The sequence below is a fragment of the Dromaius novaehollandiae genome, chromosome 6 (genome assembly GCF_036370855.1).
Source record: "Dromaius novaehollandiae isolate bDroNov1 chromosome 6, bDroNov1.hap1, whole genome shotgun sequence".
NCBI classification, from domain to species: Eukaryota; Metazoa; Chordata; class Aves; order Casuariiformes; family Dromaiidae; genus Dromaius; species Dromaius novaehollandiae.
The window spans coordinates 24,880,300-24,897,959 of NC_088103.1; the positions used below are offsets into that span (position 1 = coordinate 24,880,300).

Genomic DNA, 17,660 nt, shown 5'->3' on the forward strand with positions numbered 1-17,660 from the left:
TAAAACTGATTTTTCAGCTCAGAGCATAAGATGTAGTCAATGGATAAAAGATACAGTAATTAAATCTGTTCTTCAGTATTTGAGGCGAGATGCAAAATTTTCCCAAATGAGATTACAAAATTCAGTCCTAAAGAAGAGTCTCCAGTACTAACTAGCGCAGACAAGACACTGAAGAAGTCAGCCAAGCATCCACGGACCTTGTGCAGTCTAAAGGCTACATAGTTGCTGCTAGTGTAGAAAAAAAAATCACTCATGGGTCTTTTTCTGAAAGGCCAAAAGCATAAAAAATTGTAGCAACAACTGTCACTCATGGATGCTTTTAAAAAGCCTACCAGCATTTGCAGAAGTAGTACAGTCAAGGCCACACAGATTAATTAGGGTCTACTCCCAGCTCTGCCACAAAGCTGTTATGCACACTACACAAAACAATTAATAAAAACTAATGCAATACAAGTGTACTTCTCCCACCAAACTTTATAACAATTTCCTTGAACACAGATACATAAAACAAAGAAAAATGAAGGAAGCAAGAGCCTTCCTTACTATCAGATACAATCCAACAACTCATTTCTGGCCAACGCTCATCTTTCAGCAGCAAGTTACTTTCTGAGAACAGCTAAAATTACAAGAGGTAAAAAAAAAAAAAAAAAAAAAAAAAAAAAAAAAAATCTGTCAGAAAGAAAGAGCGATGGGCAGCATCATTCAGCATAATACCTATAAAAGGACTCCCAGCAAGTGGCTTGAACAGTAATTTTGTACCTATTCTGGGGTTTTGTGTATTTGGGGTTTTACAACTCTTTCTCAGGACACAGGCAAAGAGCTTATATGAACACAAGATTTTGTGGTGCTTTTCCTTTCCCTTCAATTTGTATCTAGTTCTACAACAGAAGGGTTAGGATTTGAGGGGTTTGTTTAGTATCAGCCCAAAGAGCAATCTGCGGAACGTTCATATTAGATATATGATTATGGGGTATAACGGAGTGACAAAAGCCACAGAGAGGATAGAAGACTACTTTGATAAGGACATTTTTGATTCAAAATACAAGCATTTTTAGACCAGATTAATAATACTCAGCAAGAGAAAATTTCTAAAGTAATTTTAAGAACTGTATAGGAATAAGTCAAATAAAAGTACTGGATAAAATGACAGACTATACATACAGAAATGTTAAAAGCCACTGAGTTACCATAAAAGTAAATCAGAAGGCCTCTGTGTTATTAATAAACTCAAAAACTAGCATTATAAAACTGAAACAATGAAAGAGGCTTACCAAGATTTTAGTCACGAACACATTAACATAGACCTTGCATCTGACCTCCTGTACCTAATTATCGCTTACTTGAACATTTAAAAGAAGAATTTAACCATAAGAACTTAGTATTATTAAAATCAATGCTTGAGAAACAAATAAGGTTTTCTCTGCTTTTGTAATTCAGCAGTACAAGTCATCCAACTGTTCTTTCAACACAATAATCCTTCAAGTTCTTTCTATTATTTGCTTACATAAGTTCCACATACATACGTGTAAGATTCTTCTAAGGAAGTGTAGTCATTAAATGAAGTGAATCCATGAAACCACAAGCACAGCCACCCCTGTGATTTATGCTCGGTCAAGCTGTTAACGGGTATCATCACTCACCCCATATCGGCAAGTCATCGATATACATCTGGTACCAGTAGTGATTTTTGATAGCGTACACAAACGCGTCTCTTCGTCCTTTGTCCAAGTCGATTTCACAGTAAGTGGTCTGCATTACATCGTCTGCAAGAAATTAAAGCACTGTTAATGATTTATTAATGAGCTGGCCCTAAATGAACACAAACTAAGAGGCAGCGCACATTTCTGGAGTCTTTAACTCCTCTTGGATCTATATCTTCAAGGAGGTAACAGAAGGGGACACTTGAAAAAGGAACCACTACTACAGCAACTTATTGTTCCCGTAATTCTGCCCTCCAGCATGCAGGAGCTTCCCAGGGACTTGGCAGGCAGGTCTTCAAAGTATCCTCTTGCTGCTGCACCCACAGAAGTTTAAGATCCATTTGCTGAGGGTAGCTTTATCTGGACAGCCTAAGTGAGGACCCATTTAAAGTCAGTGACAAGCTGATACTGGCAGCTGTTCGAGAAGCCCACCTGCTCTTCAAAACATTTGCAGACCACATAGATGAGAGGTAGGAAATTATTAGCAAAATATATACAATTCCATATGACATTAACTCTCCATCTTAGTATTTCCAGGCTCATTGACTGTCACTGTTGTCACCAGGAATGCTATTCTTAAAAAACACACCAACCCCCCCCACTTTTTAAAGTTCTGAGCAATTCTCAAGAAATAAGCTTAAAGGAGGAAACAAAACATACAGAACAAAGTAAGAGCAACGCAAAGACGGCACAAAAGGCTGCATTTGAAAATGAAGTAAAGCTGCCTCTTCACGCCAGACGGCTATTTTTCCCCCATCAACAATTCATAAGTAATGCAGTTAGCAGACATATATTCGTACCCCGATTTCATTGCCTTATGTTTCCTTTTCAAGTGAAACAAGACAAAAGGGCACATACTAAAGCAAACAAAAAGAGCAGCAATAGCTTTAGAGATTTTTAAAAAATTCACTTCTTAATGACTGAATGTTTTCGGTCTCCAAACAACGAATAAAGCAAACAAAAAAAAAAAATCCTTCCCTATTCCTATTTGCCATCACTGAGAACTGCAACCCATTTCTAGCGGACGGCATTAATTTGGGCTCCATGTACAGCCCCAATTTGTGCCCAAATTCAGCTTACTTGAACTCTTCTACATACTAATACAATTCTAAAGCTTAAAAAGAAAATGAAATGGCCCGCACAGAAAAAGCACAGGTAAGTAGAATATTTCCAACACAAAACATTCTCTCTCTGGCAGCATCTATTTTTCAACATGAAAACATGCACACAATCTCTGGTCAAGCAAAATTAAAATAGAGCCCAGTGAAGCAAGACAGTAGGAAACCCACCAAAAGCAGTCCTGCATAGCTGGAGTGACTTCCTATGGCCCTGGAGTGGATGCATCTCTTATTTCCTACAAAAAAACTTCAATTTTTCTTTCCTTTTTTGCCTTCAAAGACCTAATGAAAGCATATTAAGCTTCATTTTCACTTTAAAAAACATCATTTTCCAGATTGACTTCTTAGGCAATAAACATTTTGCTGTTCTGAAGTCACTTAGAGACTGGGAAGAGAGAAAAACCAAAACCATTCAAGTCGATATCCTGAAGGGTCCTGAGAAGGCAATTAGACCACAGACTACATTTTCAAGATCTGCATTGGTCCAGTCAGGAGATGAAAGGCATTAAAGTTGGCACCACCACTGAAACAAATACATACAAACCCAGGCCTCAGTTGCATCCGTTCATGCCTGCACTGAACTGGATCCTACATGCTTTGGAGTATGCTCACAAAAAATGCCTCTACTTTCTCACCTTAACAGATTTGAATAATCTTGGCATTAATTAAAAAAATAAAAAAGCAACTGAAGCTTCTGCCTTCTGGATTTGTTGCTAAGTAGGGAATTAACTCTTTCCCAATACTTGGCACTTCATTACCATTCTTTGCCAGTTTCATACTATACGCAAATAACGCCTTCCTAACATTAAGGCATTTACTCATGAAGGATGCTTCAACACACAGAGCTCAAACTAAATAAATATATTGTGAATTAAAAGAGTAGTAAAAGTACTTAAGAAGATAACCTTGGAGAATCTGTTAAACGAAACATTACGTTCTGGCACAGCACAGAAGTCTGGTCTGGAGGCAATGATACGGGTGGCTAGGCTATTTTTAACTGGATCTCTCCCTGACTGGTTTACTATGCAGCTACACAAACAGCAGTACAAGCACAACTGAGGGACAACACAGGGACAGGAGCAAGTGCTACTACTAAAAGGAAAATCACTCAAACCACACATAAGTATTCTCTGTTTAGAGACCCTTTCCCATTTTACTCAGAATACAGCAGCCTTTGTTTGTATTTATCATCTAAAACAAATTTAGTATTAGATTAGAATTGGTTTCCAAGTACCTCCGTGGGTTTTCTGACCCCTGGAATTTGCTTTTTTCTCTAACTGAAATGAGCCGTTCTGCATCTGATGCTGCAGGATGTAAGCACTGGCTCTTGCTGCTGTAAAAAAAGAGACTTTGAAAAATCATCTGAAGGGGCACAACTGCCGTCATGTCTGACTCAGGCTGCAGATTGCTGCATGCCACCACAAGCTGCCTTGATCCATTTTTATGGATTTTACTTTCAGTATTCAGAACATCACAAGACCTCACAATGATATCATCATCAGCTGAGTAAAAGTTACTCAAGTGCATACACACAAAAAGCCAGCAAACTCAAAAATCTTGCAAAGTGAAAGCATGATTTTACTTAATTTACATGACTTCACCCTCAGCCACACTACACCATAAACAGTTCAGCCAGGACCCCGGACAAGGGGAACAACAAAGAAAAGTGCTCCTTACTCTAGCCACCAGCAGTGCTGAAGTCGTCGTTCAGTTACAGGGCAGAAATTCTTATTAGCTGGTTAAGCTCAAGTCCGTTGTGTTTAATGGTTAAGTGAAAGTAGCTTAGAACAGCATTCATTGGCTGGGGAAGCTGTAGACTGTGCTTCATTACAGCATCACTAGATCTAAAGTTTTGCATCTTTTAGATATGACCATAACCTGGATAAAAAGTAAGGTGGGTGGAGTTAGAAATATATATTGTGGAGTTCGAAATACGTATTGTGGAGCGTCTGCTTCACTCACGCTGAAGAGGCAACGTCTGGTACATAACACAGCCTCAGTAACATCAGTAGCACACTAAGAAAGTTTTAAAATAGCATGAACGTGAGACTCATTACAAAAGGAGGTGCAATTGTGCCAGATTTCAAGCTTCCTATGAACGGTCCGATCAGCTTGATTTTACTCAGATATATAAACCATATCGCCCATTATGGTGTCTGCCCACCTCTTAATACGACATGCAGCATCAGTCTGAATGGCTGGCATATTTTATAGAAGCACTGCAGAAAAGTCTTAGGTAAGAGTTTCCTTTTCCCTTTCAGATTCATCTGCTCTAACTGGTACTGTGCTAATGGCAATGCCAAAGATTCATTCTCTCACTGAAGTTGCTATGATGCCAATGTTCAATGTGTTTAATAATTCACCAGGACTTGGGTGTAACACTTGCAGGATGTCAACGCAAATGCTTGAATAAAGAACGTGACACATTATATGAAAAGCATCATTATTCTAGATTTAGCTTGTCAAGAGAATTATGCCAAATGAAAACCTAAAGTTATAAGAGTATGTTAATAATTCCCTACCTTCTTCACAAAGGCATTTTTACAGGTTTGAGACCTGTGATATAACAACAACACTGTGCATAGTCATGCAGCTATCCTACACAGTCACAGGTATCCTTTCACACCACATGTTTTTAAAACTCAACTAGAAACACTACTTCATGGGTTCATGAATATATTGCAGATTCGTCCCACCAGTCACCACCACAAGCATCCAAGCACGGACCTCCATTTTTGGCACGATAAATTTCTACAAAGCCATAATTTTGTAGGTTCTTACTCTATTTCAGAAACACAGGCAAGCTCCACTGATTAAACTGCCAGAAGGAAATTTTTCTTAATTGCAGAAGCTAATCTATTAGAACAATTCTACAAAAGATTTTATATATAGACATATAAATTCCTGAGCTAAATCTGTGTTTGTCCATGACTACAGTATTTTTGGAGGAAGAAGGATAGTCAGGCTAGCAACTTCTGTAGGCACAGAAGGTGCATCTAATCCCCCTTTCCTCATTCCAAAGAAAGAAAGACAGAGTACAAATTCAGAAACTAGTTCAGTTTGACAGATTCTTAAAACACCAATTTAAAGAGGAAAAATATCTGTAGCTGTTAGTCCCAAGCACTTTAGGAAAGACATGAGTCTGTTAACTCAGATCTGATTTGCATATTCATAAAGGAAATCTGCACAAGTGTCTCAGATGGTCCTGCCAACCTTCTGCGTATCAGCTCCCTACAGTTAGGTTCTTCATTGCATATCTAAAAGTTTATCAAAAGGTACTTGATCAGTTCATTATTTCAGCTGCAAATATTAGATATTCAGTATTCCTTGCCTTTTCAGAACATGTAAAGCTACTGGTGCAAAAATAAAAGTCTCTATTTAAGAAACAAAAATCAGAGAAAAAAGAAATCATCAATAACTTTGTTTCAGTCTCAATTTCATTGCAGCAATTTCTGAGCCACTCAGGGGGGAGGGGGGAGGAAAGGGGGATGGATCAATCACAACAATAAGATAAAATTTAACCATTAAAAAAAAATCTGCAATATAAGCCAATTACATTGTAAAACAAAAACTAAACAGAACGCTTCCCCCACAAACAGTGAACACCCCCACTTCAGTCAAAAACAAAACCTACCATTAAAATGTTACCAAAAAGCCAACATTTAAACAAGCAGATCAGAAAAGAAAGTCTGAGAAGTGTTTATATAAATTTTAAATCTCAATGGCTCATCTATGAAACTTAAATTTTCCTATATGCAGTGGATATAAATTGCACTGGTTTTATAACAACTTCTAAACCTGTAAAAAAAAAAAAAAAATTCTCAGATAGCAAACTTTTGTTCTTTGTTTTTACTCTAAAGAAACCATATACTAAGACAACTTGGATGTCAAGAAATTTTACATAGTCTTATATTAAATAAGTACTAATAGCTATTGTGACATTTAATTTATGCTGGTTGTGCTGAAACTTGAAAAAAGGATATTTTAATACCTTTAATATCAGGTCAAATACAGTAAAACAGAATTGAGCCACTTTCAGAGTTCACTTCATAGATCCAACGCTAGAAGTACTAAATCATCTCCCGATGCGGGAGCTGCTGGAAACCAGCTAACAGAAAGGAGGTTACTGTCTTCCATCTTTTACCATCAGGACACAGATTGTAAGGGACAAACTAGAAACACACATGGACAGCTTCCCAGTTCATGGACACATATTTAGTCATCAACCAGCTACTATGCACCATCTGCTTTCAAGAAAATATTGGACCTGCACCAGCTTTCATTGAGAGTCAAATTCACTTCTGGTTAAATACCGATCAACAAGCTACATCAGGAGTACCAATATCTTAATTAAAAAAAAAAAGGCAAAGAACACAGGTGAAGAGGAAGACACTGATGGATAGTATAAGACGTACGTGCTTGGTTCACAAACCTATCAGTTTCACTATCCCTATCCATATGAAAGCCAAAACTACTAAATACAGGATATTTCATTTATTTTAGTTGGGATCTCAAGCATCTCCTCTAGATGATGTGTTCATCTAGCCAGTCTAGATCCCCCCAAAAATCTCTGTTCAGGTTACAGATATGCCATCTTGTAATTATTGCTAATCTAAGTTCAAGAATATTACTTCAGTCTGACCCAATGCAGACTAAGATAGACACGGCTTCACCTCCAGAAGCAAACAAGAAAAATCACATCTAATGCTTTTCCAGGGAGGGACTGCAATAAGTAATTTTGTAAGCTCTCTTATTTTCTTTTGTGGTACAGCACACAAGTCAAAGTGCCTTCTTGGTGCTCGCAGCACAGCACGTTCCCTTTGTATGCTCACTCCAGACTCCTGTATGGTTCCTACCACCTTACTTAACTTCACTGAGCCACAGGTCAAGCCACTTTTGCATATTCCAGGGGTCAGAAGCAACTTACTTTCCTTCAAGCCACAACATGTAATTGCTTAATCAGCATGAACTCTCTCAACAGCAGCATCTATGTTGTCTTAAGAAAAAGCAGAACTTCATATTTATCTAAAAGAGTACATTACTTTCGAATACCTTACGTGCAAAGCTTACCCAGCTTACAAATTCATAGTGCTCTTGGTAACAAGAGTATTCATTCCCCTGGGCTACAATTTTTTTTTAACTGACAAAAACACTAAAATTAGAAACCATGGGAATCCCTGTATCATTTTTAACTTTTAGTTCACACAGACAGGTACAAAATTAATCCAAGTATTTCACCAATGCCAGCATAATGCAGGCTGACCCATGAAGAAACTGGACTATTTTCTCCATACCATGATCCTGTACTGCAATGGGATGGCTTTTGCATCCACTAACCATAAAGGAGAAGGGACACCGCAGCTCACACAGCTCTGCCTCCAGTTCCCTTGGTAACTCATGCACAAGAAACAACATGCTAAACACTGAATCAAACGTCCTTCTCCATGGCCATTAGTATAAAGGTTTCAGAGCAGTAATGGACCAGGCCAAATTCAGCCTAATGCTTTCAAAAGAATTAAGAACTTTGATATTGTGTATTGGGAAATGTATTAACACATCCATCACTTAAAACCTTACAAGGCCTAGACACCTGATTCTTTCGGAAACCTCTACTTTCTGTACCCATACAAAGACTATTTTGACTGATAGCGTGTGCAGTCTGTTTGGCAGAATATGCCCCAGCATAGCAACTAGACATCTGGTATGCACTGGCAAAGCAATCAGAGGTACAAAAAGGCACCTGTAAAGCAAAATAAGGGCAGAGCAGACCTCAAGCCCTGGACAAACAGCACTCAGTTGTCACAATAAAAATCATTTGTAAAACAGAAAATCTAAAGTTTTGCGTGACTAACCTTCACCACAAACATTTGTGAATCACAGCTTGAAACTCCTAATCTCGAAGCAAAACATAGCTAAAGGCAAACAGGTTTACCCATTAAGAACTATACCTGTCATGTCTTTTATAATGACCTGGCAGGGATATAATCAAACCAAAACAGTCACACAAGAAACAGCAACTACAGCACTTTTTCTTTTCTTAGTTAACTTTCCTTGTTAGTCTGGAAATTGCTTTGTCTTCCTGCAGTTCTGAACAGCAAAAGACTGCTCTTAACCCAATAGGAATGTGCCAATTTTTACGTACTGAAGATCTGGAGGTTCACAGTTGCATGTATTTTTACACAAGAAAACAGGTGCTATGTATTTCTTTTCCTGAGTGTTAGTCAAAAGAATTACAGGAACAGCAACAAACTTCTCTATCATCAAAGTATTTTACAGGAGCATTTGAGAGGGTATGCAAAGGAGAAGGGATTTGTCTATATTCTGCTTCTGCGTTATTTCCCTCAGAAACGGCATGAAATGATCTGGAAAAATAAACTACCTAAGACTAAACTATAAAGTTGTCATGAGAGGGGACAAAAGACAGAAACTGAAAGTTTCGCCTACTTCACCTGTTCTCTCAGCAAGAACACGCTTCACAGATCTAAACCAGCCGGAGAACTGCATGTACTTCTGCTACAGCTGAGGCTCTAGCCTTTTTGTGCCTCTAAAGAGGCGGCTTTTTCAAGCATTTCAGCCAGCTGCTGATGTTGAGCCTGTCCATTTCCTTCCCTTCATATCATCTTGACACTTGCACTATAAAAACAGATTACTAAGCGACCACCTCCACCTCAATAAGGAAAACAGCAGTCGTGAGAGGACGGCAAGCTGCAGGTCGGAAGTGACAGGCACCGGCCACAGAACAGCACAATCCCCTCCAGTATTCCCACTCACCGAGTGAAAGACTTGCTCTAGCAAAAAATCAGTACGGTAGGGGAATAAATTTACTGCGGCTAATGTTTGGGAAATAAAGTGGGGGAGGAGGAGGGAGAGTAAAATGCTGAAAGAACAAATATTATTCTGCTGCAGGAACAGGACAGAGAGAGTGCCATAATTCACAGCAATAACCATTAAGTCACAAAAATTCCATTCTTTTCCAATCTGCTGCTGCATCGAAAGCGTACACTTGTCACTCAAACACACAGTCTCTCCGCAGGAATGTGGCAATTAAAAGAAGTCTAAACCACACACATAACTGGCTGCAAAAGAAATATTTATCATAGTCTGACAAGAAAAGTTTTGCTTAATCTTTACAGTCACATTGAACTTCTGCCACTTGCCTTCTCTGTTCTTTCCACTTTGTTTCCAAGCATATTCTATGAGGTCTGCCGGAAAACCATCTCCCTCATAGTCAATAAAATTTTCAACAAGATACAAGTCTTACAGATCTGTAACAGGATTGTTTCCCAGTGTTAGTGCCAACATAGCTCGCTTCTTAAAGGAAAGAGGCATCTCCAAATTCATTTTAATGCAAACATGCTAGCCTTGATGCAGCCAAGTCTCTTATTTCAGAGATGTCCAATGTGGGATAAATTTTTATAACTTACAGAAATTAAGTCCCATCTGACAGCAAATGCTCAAACAAGAGATACTATTTTTAAACTCTTCATACAGTTAAGTACTGGTGATGCAATGAAGAGTAGCCCTCAAGTGAAAAAATATATATATAGAGAGAGAGATACCAAATTGGACTAAATAAATGAATGAATGTTGAATTCAATATAGGCAAAAAGAATCTGTTATTATTTGAAGCCCTATAACAACCAGTTACAGACAGCTAGACTCTGGGTCCTGATGAATAAACTCCAGAGACATTCTGCAGTAGAGGTCTCATCCCCTAATGCCAAGAAATGTATTTACAAAATTAGTTAAACCTCATCTCTGAAACAGTACAGAAGTGGGGAGAAGGGCAGGGAACAAGAGTAAAAACAGAACAGGTCCTTCCTGACTGGTATACGATGAGCAGGGGGCACCTCTTTTAGAGCCAACAGAGTAAGAAAAAAAAAAAAGTATTAATCAATATCCTCCACATCCATTGACATCCTCCCCCAAGTACTGTAAGATGAGAGAGTTTTCCTGTATCCTCATGACCTCCAAATTCTTAGCTGCTCCAGTTATGGGTTCCTCAGTATTGGCCTATACTGCTCCATGTGAACCATCTCCCGTGACCTTGAGCTTTTTCAAAAGCAGCAAGAGAACATGATTTTTGCAGGTTCGTTAGTGCCATGCAGGATATGACCAGGAGCAATTAAACTGACTAGGCTTGGTCGCTTCATTTGCGGAGGTCTGACGAGGCTTAGCACTATTAGATATTAGTATCCAACAGCAGATGCAAGATGCAACACTATTTGTATTTACATTTGGTATGGTAATTTCTTTCACAATTCTTAGAAACATTCTGGCTGCTAAAAGCTTCATTCTGCTGACCTCAGTGGCTTTGCTTCTCAAACAGAGAGCCTTCTCAGCAACAAGAGCCGAGTATATTTTAAAAGAACACAAAGAATTTCTAATCAAGCATACAAATACTAGCTATTACAGTAGTTGAAAGGGAAATCATAGAAATTTCTCCAATTAAACCCCCAAACACCTCTTGCAACTTCTTGAAATTATAAATTCACATAAATTTCCTCTCTAATTTTATTTTAATCATTTTTCAGAAAAGGCAGGGAAGTAATACTAAGAATATGAAACATATGTTCCCAAGATGGCTCACAACTGTATGACTTTTATATATATATATATATATATAACTGAATAACACTAAGACACATTAACATGTGGTTCATCGAGCATGCATCAAAGGCCCATTCTCCCATTAGCCAGAATAAGCTTCCCACCTCTCCACTGTGGTATGCACTTTCCTTTGCTCATCATCTGCGTTCAAGTTGAGTTCTGTTCATTTCACGCACAGGAATCAAAATTTACTTGTTAACTTTAAGTCATTTCTTTAGCTTTATTTACATTTATGGCATCCAAAATTAGAAAAAAATAAAGGTTGGAGTAACATATATAAAAGCAAATTAACAGCAGCAGTGCTTTCATTCTGACTTCTTAAAAAAAGCTGCCTTTTGTACAGTGCATTTTAATGACTTCATTAAAAAGCAAAAGAATTTAAACTACAGAACATTTAAAACTAGAGCGGAGAGAAAAGAATACAATGAATATGATAATTAATATTGTCTTAGGGCACTACTTTGAGGTGTTGAGCACTTGCTACTTGTTCTAAGTACAGAGGATCTGCAAATATTCAACATCACGGAAAAAAACTACATCTTCATAATTGATAATTACAGAGTACGAATTCTACATTTTGGGGCTGCAAGAGAACTGAAAAATGGTCAAATACTTTCACCACCTTCAACTACATCTCATTTTTCACAAACATAAGAGATTCACATATGAATAGATTTACTCTAATGAAACTGACTTAGGTTTTTTAAAACATTATCAAAACAATCATATACTATGTTCCATGAAACAAGTTTTCATATAAAAAAAATCACCTCATCATTTTATAGTAAGACTTTCTGAGAGAAGATGAGAATAGAGTTACACATCTTAGCGACTACTTCCCATATTATAAAAAAAGAAATGTTCATTCTATTGATATTTCCATGTAACATTATTTACTCATTTGAGCAATTATTCAGGACACACTACAGATATGACACACGTGTTATGGGTCAAAGATTTCAGCTTGCAAAAATACTTTAATCGCTCAATACTCAGAAAGCTCAGTTTTACTCTAAAAAAAGTAATGATTATCAGTTTTCAGAAACATATATCCACTGCAAACATCTTAAGGGACATATACGTGAAAAGCTTAGCATATTTAAAAGTCATGTGTATTAGGTAACTGTACAGAGAGTTTCAAGCAAAAGTATGAAAAATACTCAGTAGCTGGCAGCAGTATACTTTCAGTTCTTCTAATTAAAAAAAGAATAATTAAGTGATCAAGTGTCCTTTCAATCGCTTACCTTTAAATTTTATGTCAAGACCACTAAATTCCAATTCAACTCCTTGAAGCGCTTCTCCTAGGGTTTCATGGTAATGGCTGATACTTTTTTTTGATCCAACACAGAAAGGGAGAGAGAAGTATTTGTATGTCTCTTGGCGATTGTGGTAAGGTCCTACTGTATTCATCCATAAAACAACTTCTTCTTTATCTTGGTACTGAAAGATAAAGTTACTGAGTTAGACGAGAAGCCCAGGAGAATTAAACGAAGAGTATCTCTCATTCATACTAACTAGCGAGGCAGGAGTGTTCAATCATAAGCAGAGTTGCATTTAAAGACAGTCTGGTGTTTCTGCCTGTTAGGTGGCAGCGGTTTTAAGACAAGATTTTCAGCCTGCCTTCCTATGAAAAATGTTTTAGCTGCTCATAGTTTCTTAGAGTCTATCACTGAGGTGACACAAGAGGAGGACTGGTCACGCAAATTAGACAGATAAAGAAGCAGAAGAAACAACAGAAGTGGAAAAAAAGCAGAAGTCTCAACAATAACTATGTTTTTGCAAATTTTGTGAAAACACACTCCAGTTAAGAGCAAAACTCTGCAAGTACCTCCACTGAGAGGAAGGAAATACCATGAGCTAACATCTTGTTAGACAAGATCTTATCAAACAAATCAAAAAATTGCCCATGAGAGAGATCTTACAGATGAGCCAACCATTCGAAAGACATGAGCTTATATGTTGTTTTAGACACCATTATAAATCAGTCAAACAGGATTCAAAGTCTGTAGCAAGTCAGGCTTCCTTAGCTCACAGGTATATTGTATTTTCCTAAAATGCAACTCTTTCTATAACAGTCCAAAGCAAGAGAGACCTTTTATGTTCAAAATTCCCAGAAGAAAGCAATGCTTTACAGAGACTACTAAAATTCAACTGTGGCATACCTACAGTCGCCAAGAGACAAAAATGTCAGACAGAATGACTGTATTTTGATGCATTTCCAACATCCTCACAGTGAAAAAACAGAACAGCAAAAAGTCTGGTGGTTGCCATCAAATTCTTTGGAGGAACAATCACTCTTGACTTTCCACAGCTGCTGTCAGCCAGTAAAACTTAGTCCTTGGCTAAGAGCCAAAAGCTTTTTTTTTTTCCAAGCCTGTATAACTTTAAACAGTCTTTAGACCTGTTTGTCTACCATATACAAGCATTGCCTGAATTCAGAACAAGGAACGGATCCAAAATGATTATCTGCACTACATCTGAATGTATCTGGATGAGGTAAAAGGCTTGGGGGTCATTGCAAAGTTGTGTTGCTCACTGAACACAGTTCCTTCACCTATGCTAATTTCAACAGATTTGGAGGAATACGGATCTAAGTTTTAGGGCAGAAAAGACTGCTCATAACTGTACACCGCTGCAAGCATAATCACCATACAGATACTGGGTTTTCTTTTTAAAGTATAGAAGAATGAAGTACTGTTTTAAGACTGACGTGCAAACACAGAACACAGGAAAACAAAGTCAACTGTTAATTAGTCATAACTATTTCATAAAACAGTTAAAATACTGAATACAGTTGTGCATCTCCATTTTTAACAAATGGGCAAAGGTCCTTCAACTCCATTTATTCTGAATAATCACTGTCATGCTGACAGGTTAACTCAGAAATGATTAGCTACACGTGGAATGCATAAAGCTCTTGAGATAAAGTGTTGAAAAGTTAAATTCATGGGTTTAAATAAGTGTGTTTTAGGAGGTAATTTAATCCCTTTATCTCAACATGTCACTTCAAGTAAGAGCCTAATCTCCTTTGTTTACAATGTTGCACAAGGGTCTTTCCTGCATCTTACCTGAGCTATCTCCAACAGGAAAATTTCATTCTGAGCAGCCACAAAGATCAAACACTTTTCAGCTTCACAAACCTGCCTGAGAAAGGAGCACATGCTCTGGAGCCACTCCGAAGGGTAAAACCATCAGTGAGGATGCAAAGTAAACGACACGGCAAGAGAAAGCAGACATTCCTTCCCTCTGCCAGCAGCCAGGAAGGCTATACCAGTGCGGCACAGCTGTCCAACTTCCACAGAAGGTTCAGAGAGAAAAGAATCACAGTTCTGACCCCTCAGCAGCAGAAGCAGATAGCACAATCCTCACTACAGCATTGCCTCTAGCGCTTGCCAAAGCAGCAAGGGACAAATTGGTCCTTACTTCTTACTATTCTGCCATGCCTAGCCTGTCTTTTATTCCTTTCTCTAACAGCTACAGAATATTTTCAGCCCTTTCTCAAAATGATCTTAACCTGTTGATACCCCAGCTAAGCATTATTCTTCTAATACAACAGCTTTCCAAGCTGTACCTCCATACAACCTTCAGGAACTTCAGGATTATGACAACTTTCCTAGATCTGTGAACTTGCCTTAGCAACTGACAAAAGAATGTCTTGACTACTGTTTTACTTAGCTACTTCTTTGTGACTTGCTTCGTACTGAGTTGAGATGTCTCCATTTTTTGGAACTATGACAGATCACGTCCAAGTGAGAGGAAGAACATACCTCTATACATACAACTACTGAAAGAAAGCACATTATTCAAAATCTTGTTTCCTGTTCAGATCTGATTATGCAACTACATTATAATTACATCAACTGCAAAAATAACTTTGGTCTTTTGGCCTCTTATCTGCACGACGCTTAGACCTCTTTCTGGGCCTCCTAGAATCTAACTCAGTACAAGGGAGAAGAGAAATATGACAACAAAAGGATGCATTTTTTTCCACATTGACTCCAAGATGCCATCAAATCTGCACTGGAGAAAAAAGAGACCAAACCAAACACGACCAATGAATTCACTCCTTTTTTTTTTACTTTCTCCTTTCTCACAACCATCACAGCAAAATAGCTAAAAGGAAAACTGTTCAGGACTGCTACATAAAATAACAGGGCTCCTTGGCACTGCCAGGCTATGCCTCACTCGCAATCAGCAGGTCTCTAGTTATAGCAATTTGCAGTCCATTAAGTGCACACTTGTTGGGTTTTGCTCATCCTCAATTATATGGATGGACTTTCAGGTTTAAAAGTGTTTCCCCATCAGTTACCTATAACCTCATTTAAACAAGTGTGCAAAGACAGGTAACGGTATAGTACAGCATGTCTTCAAACCTAGAAGCTCAAGTGTCTAGTTGTAGGCAGTAAACTTTCCTCTAGAGGGAAAGAAAAATACATAAGTAATCACTAGATACAAGAATGAATATATCTCTACCTTGCTCAAGGAAGTCCAGGATTTAGGCATCCAAAGCATCCTATGTTATAATGTCTAATTAAGCCTTCACAGAGCAATATAATCAGAAAAGGAAAGCTACAACTATTTCAGTAAGAAATAATTTCTGGACTGCTATCACATTCCCATACAGTGAAGAACCTAACAAAAAAAGTATTCAAAGACCTGCACCTCACCAATTTGTAACACTTTTGGAAAGAGAATCCCCTATCTTCAAGAACAGTATCTTAAATTGAGCTTCCCAGACCACCTCCCTGTGGGGAGATACTCCCTCTTATCTATGCACTGCCATACATCCACACAGTATTGTAAATTTATGTGCAAAGTGTTACAACCTTACAACTGAGACATCTGTCACTATCTTTCTTCACAGCATTAAAAAGTATCAGGCAAATTTATCTACAGTGAGCCGAAGAAACTGCTTCCTTTTTTAATTTCACAAATTGGTTAAGTTCCTATCATTATTTAAGCCCTTAGAAAAAGAGTGGTGTTAAAAATCTTTAGAAATTTCTCTCAATTAAGAAATGTTCCCCATAACTACTAATATATACACAGACATATTAACACACTTTGAAGTATTAACTGCAATGTAAATGTCTTTCTTCCAACACAGGCCCACCAGAGGTCATACACTATTATCCACTACAGCAAGCAAAAGCAGTGTTGGAGCTGCGACTGCAACAAAATGAAGTACGGTGACATACAAATTGGCTTTCAAGTCCCATCACAGAGAGCACCTATGAAGAAATGACCCCAAAACTGAGGAGAGAAAGCCATACAATCCACTCTGAAAACCAAATTTGAAAGGATGGAAAGAAGCCACTAAAAACCTGCATTTCTGCAAACACGTTGCAACTGAACAGTTATGTGCACTCATGACAGTACAGCTACCAGCTATGTCAAACTTGCTGCCTTTGGAAGGAAAATTCATGTCACTGTTCCCTACAAGGCGAAAGGTACTTTTCTGGAATAGCACTGCCCACAGATAGGGCACTAAACTTTCCTCACTGGACAGAAAACACCAGCCTGAATGGCTTCTAACAGGAAGCAGATTCCAAGGATCTCGTGCCCTGGAAATCTGCTACATGGTACAACTTCTCATTAGCTTTGGGAAAGAAATTATTTCCTCAAAGCAAACCCTCTAATTGCTGCCTCTACTCCCTTCACAGTCTTCAGACACCTACAGATTGGAATCGAGAGGCGAACATGACTCTATCGTGCCGTATTTTGCCCTGGGGCCTGAAGAGCAAAGCTGATCACAGCCTGCAGTTATTTTCTGTTTTCTGGTAAGTCTGGAGAGGAGCTCGGTTGCCTTCCCACATCAGAAAGTTATATATTCATTTTTCTACGCAATGTATACTTCTGCCAGCCCTCCTCATTCAATTTCTTAAAGCTTTCTTCTTTATGGTTTCCTTCATATAAAACTTACCTTTGCCTTGGCAGCGGAGTCCTGCTCAACTAAGGGGCAGGGCAGTCACAAAGCCATTTGGTGCACCCCACTGCAGCCCAGTATCACTTTTCACTCTTTAGAATGTCAAAAGATGGAAGAATAAGATGCATCAAAGGCTGGTATTATTACCCTTTTTTTTATTGGTAGGGTAATTCAGTGGCAAGGAGCTCAGTGCTATCAAAGAGTTCAAGTATTTTCTTGCATTATTGCCTTCTCAATATCAAAGTGTTTACAACAAACAACAGTCAATGGTAATGTGAAACAATTAGAGAAAAAAATTTGTATTGAGGC

General features: G+C 38.2%; 1 protein-coding gene across 1 annotated transcript in view; it reads right to left on the reverse strand.

Moving 5' to 3' along the window:
- Positions 1-17,660, reverse strand: part of TM9SF3 (transmembrane 9 superfamily member 3) — a 57,631-nt gene that overhangs the window by 33,948 nt on the left and 6,023 nt on the right. The window contains exons 2-3 of the mRNA XM_064513935.1: positions 12,673-12,868; positions 1,641-1,763 (exon numbers count right to left, since the gene is read on the reverse strand). Of these exons, the coding sequence (XP_064370005.1) occupies positions 1,641-1,763; positions 12,673-12,868 (319 nt within the window). The remainder of the gene's footprint in view (positions 1-1,640; positions 1,764-12,672; positions 12,869-17,660) is intronic.